This window comes from Lissotriton vulgaris, chromosome 11 (assembly GCF_964263255.1).
Source record: "Lissotriton vulgaris chromosome 11, aLisVul1.2, whole genome shotgun sequence".
Classification (NCBI taxonomy): Eukaryota; Metazoa; Chordata; class Amphibia; order Caudata; family Salamandridae; genus Lissotriton; species Lissotriton vulgaris.
Window position 1 is genome coordinate 5360580 of NC_141699.1, and position 7839 is coordinate 5368418.

Below are 7839 nucleotides of genomic sequence, written 5' to 3' on the forward strand. Positions count from 1 at the left end.
GTCGCATGGCCCCAGGTGTTGGCGAGTTCTCTCAATAATTATTTTCTTTATAAAATGGTTACATTATTCATATTGTACTTTGCTAATCTGGTTTTCACTCTTTCTGTTCCAGAAGCAGACAGTAGGAGGGAGTATGAGCGAGACGGGAGTGGCACCCCGCTACACTGCGACCCCACGCACCAGCAGCTCATGTCCCGCGTGCTGAGTCCCGCGCTCCCTGTGCCCGGAGGACTCGTCTCCCTGAGTACGGGCCGGCCTAGCCCGCCCCATGAACTGCGCCTGGATCCACATGTCCAAGGGTCGGAGCCGCTTCACCATCACCCCTACAAGTACCCGTCCACCTACGATCACTACATAGGGGCAAAGAGCCGGCCTTCGCCCTACAGCATCCCCAACATCCGAGGACATGGTTACCACCACCACCATATGAACCCTGCCACGGCCAACATGTACTCTGCCGCAGGGGCCCCTACTGGATACGACTACGGACCAAGATAACAACTCATATGGGACATCGGGCCGTAGGACTCTTATCTGACTGAATTAGACTGTGGGTGTTCTCGTGAAGGAGTTTTGATGGATCCACGGTGTGGGTTGAGGCACACCTCTGGAAAACTAAGAACAGGCCAATTCCCAACCTCCAGCCACATCTCCATCATCTTCACATGGCCTGGTTGACCTATCAAAAAGCAAACTGACCTTAAAATAGTCATCAACACATGCCTGAGAGTTTGGGTCCCAGATGGCTATCCCACACAATAGACTGACGGACATTGGAAACCAGCCGCGGACAGGCAAAGAGGGAGTTCTGTGGGTCAGAGCCTTAAAAGAGGAGACATTGCTTCCACCGGTTCAAGACATACCTTATGCCATTGGTTGGATGAATAAATGGATGGATATGAAGATCTGAATGAGAGGTTCCAAGCAAAGGCATCCCAAGGCCTTTCCCTGTGTCTTTGATGGACTGAACCATCAAGTTGTCCAAGTAGGGGGGACAATTTTTGCCTAATGGACAGGATTACAAGACAGAGAACAGTATTTTGTCCAAATCCATAGTCCATTTGTCCATTGGTGAGATCTTAGCAGAGTTGTATCCAGAGAGGAGATGGAAACTCCCATTAGATGGATGTTGAATTCAGACTTTGCTGCTGAAACAACAAACAGAAGTGTGTACTCTGCAACTACTCTTAGCACCATCACTCAGCATGTGCCTTCTTCAGTCAACTAGTAATCCTCACCCATCACCGCTTAGTGCCTTCCATTGGAGAGAGCAGACATCGTCCATCGCATGACCTGGGCGTGCTAGTGCCTCGACGCGAGATTTGGAATAGCGCTTACATTTCAAAAGTTAGAAAAAGGATTTTCAACAACTGGCAATTTTGTATTTTTCACATAATTGCTGACAAACCCAAGCCCGTCAACGGGGACGATAGGTGTAGAACTCAGTGAAAGAAGTTTGACTTTTATTTCTGTTTTTGCAGTGCATTGTGGAATTGTATGTGTCTGACGAAAACGTATGAACAGATGTGAAAAAAGTTGTTGTGACTTTTCTTGCCGCCCTGTAGGTAGTTTGTGCCCGCCGACAGGTGCAGAAGGTGCCGCCACACCTGTATTTTAGTTTTCAGTTTAGAGACGACCTGGATCTTAGTGCCAAAGCTTTTGGTCAAGCGTTTAATGAAGTTTGCTCTATTTATTTTTTCTTTTGGAAGTTATGCAAAACCAGTTTTATCTTTAAAGAGTTGCAGTCATAGGGAAAAAAAGCAAAACCGTCCAACAAATATCTGCAAACCTGTAGATAAGTGTAGATATGTATAGACAATCTGTAGATACCATTGATACAGCTCATTTGAAAAGACATTGAATAAACAGTGACTTTTATAAATGTTTTCCCTTTTTTCAAAATTACCTATGCGCCTGGTCTGTTTGTCTATGCCAAATGATGAAGTTTTTCTTTTGGGGGGCATAGGGGGTGTCAATTTATCTCCTGGGAGAAACAGAACAGTGGTGGGTTGCATGTTTCACTTCGAAAGTATACTAGTTGTCTCAAAACGTGTGGACTTTCCACGCCAAAGCCAAGAGGCAAGAGTATGTTATTCAAGTACCTTATTCATTATTCTTTACTCATACGTATTCAAGTCGATGATGTCACCGCAGTCCAGAAGCCCTAAGTTGTGTCGACAGCATTGGAGATTTTCAGACGCCCTATTTGGTTATGCCGACTGATGTATCACTTTGGCACATCTGTGCAGGTGGCCAGTCTAGTTGGCAGAACTGTGCATCTTTCTCAACGTTCTCCAGTAAAGTCACTTCAATAGAAATCAAAGAAGGACTTAGTGGCAAATAGAGAACAGGCAGGTAGATAGAACACGTCGTTGACTTAACAGGGCTGAGGGACACAACACTCAGGTCTTTTAGAAGTTCTATATTGGTAGCAACAGAGAACTTCATGCTAATTACAGGGACTCTTAGCAAGGGTATGGGGGTACAACACGAGTATTAGAACACACTTGGCACAAGGAGTTATCAAAAAAGTGTTTAGCATTAAAGTTCAGATCAATACATTTTTCAGGTTTGATCCTGGTGACACTCCTCTAAGCAGTGGTACCAGAGCCTGGATATTCCCACAGTCAAAGCACCTTTGAAACAATCTGGAAGATCAGCGATCTGACGTAAACAGATGTAATACAGTCTGGTACTCAGGTAGCACTGGAGGAGTATGGGCGGCAGATTAGCCCAGCACCATGTGACTCTGGGCAATAGCTCGCTTAATCTTCCCGACGGCCCCCAGCGCCGGTACACCCTCAGGTAATTGTGTGCTTTACAAAAACTGGATTTCATTTTATTACAAGAGTAACTGATGTATGTTCAAGCAATTAGAACTCTGGGAGGTCTTACATTGGTTGAGATCTGGGTGTTCTCATGAATACAGGTAAAGAGTTCCAAAACTTGAGCGCGTGGCCTGAGAAGGTCTGAGAAGTGGAAGTCCTTCGAGTTGGCTCTAAACGCAATCCTTGTATTTTTTAAGTGAGAGCTCCCGTAGAGGGTCAGTTTACTTGAAAAGTAATGTGCGCTGAAAATTAAGTACACCATTTTGAAGATACGCCTTGCCTCAACTAGAAGCCGTTTTAAAGAGGAGAGGAATTGTGTCTTGCTCCTACCTACTGGAGGAGGACTCTAACAGCCGAGCAACTTTCTGACGTGCCAAGTGTATTTTTTAAGTCGTCTTTTGAGTAATGAGCTGCTATGAATGTGCGAGTGCAACGGAGTACACTGCTCTTTCAGCGCTTCCTATTGTAGAAAGAGTTCATAATTCACATAATAGTTTATGTTGAAAAAATGACCCCTTTGCTGGGTTTGCATGTAGCCTTCAAGACCTACGCCGATTTAGAACTCGGCAGACGGGTTTCTCCGACACAATGGTGACAGATATCCTGTCCGCCGAAATATAAATCCCATTATGTCCTATGGATTTATATTATCAAGCCCCTTATCGCCGCGTTAGCGGCAGTTTACTGCCACTAAAGCGGTGATAATGTTATCACCGTCCTTGATAATATGGCCCCTAGTTTTCAGTTAATCGTGTTTCAGATCTCTACTTTTCAGTCACTCTTGTAGTTGGTTATGCAAGAAGCCAGGACTGTGTGATCAGAATTAGAGGTAGTAACCTCGAAGTTTATGTCAACCCAATAAAGTAGAGGGTGTAGACTAGATTTGCCAGTAGTCATCCAAGGGGTTTCATGTACATTTAAATAGTCAACGAGTTATTATTGAGTTTCGAGTTATATCACAATTTACGTGGACAGGTTGTGAAAGAGCTTCCTCGCCTTTCACACCTTGAAGCTAATTTGAGAGGTAGGATTCAACCCACCCACCGTAGCACAATGTCGCACATTTCGAACCTTTTTTTTATTGTACGTAGTATGAATTTATGATGCGTCATGTCAAAGGCCGGGGATAAATTTGATAGAATTATGAAGTAGTCCTCATTATCATCAAAACCTTTTCAACCTCACTCACCATAAAAGTTCTGAAGCTATGGCCTGCCTAGAATCTGGATTTAAAGTCAAAACATTTTTTTTCTTTAAAAAACTCTTTGAGTTAAGAGGTACCAAAATTTTCCTAAATTTTTATGTTAAATGGTCAATGGTAGTCTTGGTAAAGTGTGAAAGTTTCCTAGATGATTTGAATCCTCTGACGCTTGTACAGAAGCAGTTTCACGTGCCTAATTTACGAAGTTGAGAAACAATACCATGTTAAAACGATACGTTTGTGATTTCTCACCTGTTTGGAGTCCGCGTGTGTCTGATTTATTTAGGTCCATTAGGAGAAACTGAATCTGATCACAGCAGGAGGCGTTTAGATATCAGCAATCTCTGGCATTGAAGTCTCCCATGTGTCTTTGAAATTGGTCGGTGTGGTTTATACCTTATCTTAGTTACCGATATGTTGGGATTTTCATAGCAGGGTCCAATCTGACAGAGGAAATTATTTCCAATTGTCTGTCTTCATTTCTCCTTTAGACAATAGAGTGGATTAACCTTTCAACATTTGAAATACATGTCCAGGGCTGTTTTTGCCCCATTTATCCGGTTCCTAAAATAATTTTCTTTGGCTATTAGGGCATTTTTCATACAGGATGTTCTTTTTTATTTTAATAAATGGCTGTTTAAGGTGGTAGGGAGTTTTGCTGATATTATGCCAATACTCCAAATAGGCCTTCTTTCAGAATTATTTTTTAGTATAGTAGCAGGTTGTGAACTCTTTGATGAACAGGTTTGTTGCAATTTTGTTGTATTATAAAGGACTAGGGAGGTGAGGGTGATGTCACAAACACACCTGCTTTTTGTTTTGAGGGAACAGATCTAAGTTGAGTTTCAATCATCTCCTATAGCTTCAGAGCATTTAATCTCTGTAAATAAATGGTCAAGGTAGGTTTTTCAGTGGTAGGGTGGCAGATTTTACATACATATATAGAAGGGTGAAAGGGATCATATGGTGATCTGACCGGTCAACCTCTAGAAAGTCATCAACAATCAGAGAGCCTGGTTTAGCCATCAAGAGGTCAAAGATGCCCCTTTTAAGCTCAATAGGGTCTAAAATGACTTGTTGAAGTTCGTGATTCTTTAGAAACGAGTTCAAGCTTTGCGTGACCGGCTCTTCCGCGAGCAGTTGGCTTGTCATGCATTCATGATAATTGTTAACAAATTTTGCCTCTTCGCCAAGTGGGTGGCATATAATGTGGAGTCTAATGAGCGTTTGTGCATGTACGTCATTCCTAGGGATTAAAAAGAATCAAACTCTAAGTTGTTTATTTTAGGACATTCCAGGGAGGTTTTATGAATTAAGCTGATGCCGCACCCAACTCGTCAAGCTCTGGCGAGTCTTGTGATCTCATATCCAAGGGAAATAGTTAGATCCATATAATGTGGAGAGTTGTCAGTGCACCAAGTTTATGTTCATACCATAAGATATACATTTTGTTGGATAATTTAATCTGCTGTTTCAATGCAAAGGGCAACTGCAAATCTATGGTTACGAAGATACATTTTAATTTCCCATTGCAACATCCTTTGCATAGGCTTCCTGGGAAGTTGTGATGTGCGTTATGTTAAATTATTTGTCCGTCACACAGGCTTGTGATCATCTTTGTAAAAGCCTTTCAAAGTTCCGGATCTGGTAATGGCAGGTACAGGTTTCGCAGGTGGGTGAGAGTCATCAGTGGGCTACTTTACGTTAAGTGTTAAGCATGTTGGCTTGAGTTTTTTTTATAAGGTTAGGAGTTGGTATTTAATGACATTCCTCAATGTTCTTGGATTGGTTAGTGTCAGGATTCATAAGTTGAATGCCGACAGGCGGGGTTTGGGTGTTGATATTGATACATGCCTGAATCACATGTGTTGCGTTTGTGGTTCCAAAGAGTTATCCAAGTTCTTCATGTAATTTATGGTTTCAGTTATTATTTTTCCCAAAAGTCAGTGTGATCACATTCTTTTGTTTGAGTTTCCTCTTGTTTGGAGCTGTCACCAGCAATTGTTTATTGTTTCGTACATAGACGAATGTGATGGAATGCACCTATGTGTTATTTTTATCTACACTGCAAGTTAGGACAATGCTGATTTCAAGCAGAATCTTGATGGCACTATGGAGAGGTGTGAGGGTCAAGTACGAGGATTTGGATTTTATTGCAAATGGTGGATCCAAGAAGGGCTACCTATGTAGTTAAAGGTACCGCGACGACACATAAGGAACTGCAACATGTTTTCTAGAGTTTCATGCCTGGAGTAAGACTGTTTCCGCTTTGCTCTGCTATCACCTGTGAACAAATTTAATACACTTTCTATAATTTGCTTTTTACAATAACTCACCTTCGGGTGGCCTTAAATGCAGGCATCAATCATAGCTCAAGGCAGGCCTCCTCCTGGCTGGATAGTGCTGAAGATACTCCAGGTCTGAGTCAAAAACAATCTGCATGTGGAAGATCAGCTAACACAAGGAAATTTACCCCTACAAAATATTACCCATGTACGGTTTTATATCATGCATAGGTAACTCTTGCACTCTGAAATCAATTTACACCTGCAAAATATTACCCATGCACAGTTTTATATTATGCATAGGTAACTCTTGCACTCTGAAATCAATTTACTTATGCATAATATTGCCCGGGCATGGCTTTAGATTATGCATAGGTAACTCTTGCACTCTGAAATCAATTTACACCTGCAAAATATTACCCATGCACAGTTTTATATTATGCATAGGTAACTCTTGCACTCTGAAATCAATTTACTTACGCATAATATTGCCCGGGCATGGCTTTAGATTATGCATAGGTAACTCTTGCACTCTGAAATCAATTTACACATGCAAAATATTACCCATGCACAGTTTTATATTATGCATAGGTAACTCTTGCACTCTGAAATCAATTTACTTATGCATAATATTGCCCGGGCATGGCTTTAGATTATGCATAGGTAACTCTTGCACTCTGAAATCAATTTACTTATGCTTAATATTTCCCGGGCATGGCTTTAGATTATGCATAGGTAACTCTTGCACTTTACTTATGCTTAATATTGCCCGGGCATGGCTTTAGATTATGCATAGGTAACTCTTGCACTCTGAAATCAATTTACTTATGCTTAATATTGCCCGGGCATGGCTTTAGATTATGCATAGGTAACTCTTGCACTCTGAAATCAATTTACACCTGCAAAATATTACCCATGTACGGTTTTATATTATGCATAGGTAACCCTTGCACTCTGAAATCAATTTACTCATGCACAATATTACACAGGTATGGTTTTACATTATGCATAGGTAACTCTTCTGCCAGGGGTGGGGAGTGGGCCTTCTAGGCCTCGGCATGCGCAAGAAACAATGGGCAGTCCCACAGAATGGCCAGTTCGCCAGTTCGCGGTTTGTGGGTCTTTCTACGCATCTCTACAACCTACTTCCAATATGGGAACAGTCCCGCATTTATTCCTGTCTCCGGCAGGAACAATCTTGTTGGAAGGAAACACAATTCAAAAATTGCTGGGGGTGCGTCTCTATGGGAAAGAATATTTCCCACATGGAAAAAGACTCATATATGTTAAAAGTGCAATTGCAGAGCCGTTTTCACGTGTGCAATTAAACACTAGGTACACGCCAATGGAAATTGTTTTGCACAGATGTTTTTTATATTCTTTTGTGTTGGATTTTTTTCTCGTTATTATATAACAAAAACAAACAATGACAATGTGTTAATTGCTTTTTGTATACACCCCACAATGTGCCCAATAGAGCGGTATCTTGTTCATACAACCTCCACGCCCTTCTCTATAAAAGAAT

At 41.7% G+C, this 7839-nt stretch overlaps 1 protein-coding gene across 3 annotated transcripts in view; it reads left to right on the forward strand.

The window, feature by feature from the left end:
- The window catches only part of TBX1 (T-box transcription factor 1), an 89866-nt gene extending 87984 nt beyond the window's left edge, over nt 1-1882 (forward strand). For all 3 annotated transcript variants that reach the window (XM_086942631.1, XM_086942630.1, XM_086942629.1), the window contains one exon: nt 113-1882. In XM_086942631.1, the coding sequence (XP_086798757.1) occupies nt 113-498 (386 nt within the window). In that variant the 3' untranslated portion in view covers nt 499-1882. The remainder of the gene's footprint in view (nt 1-112) is intronic.
- Nucleotides 1883-7839: the final 5957 nt, after the last annotated feature.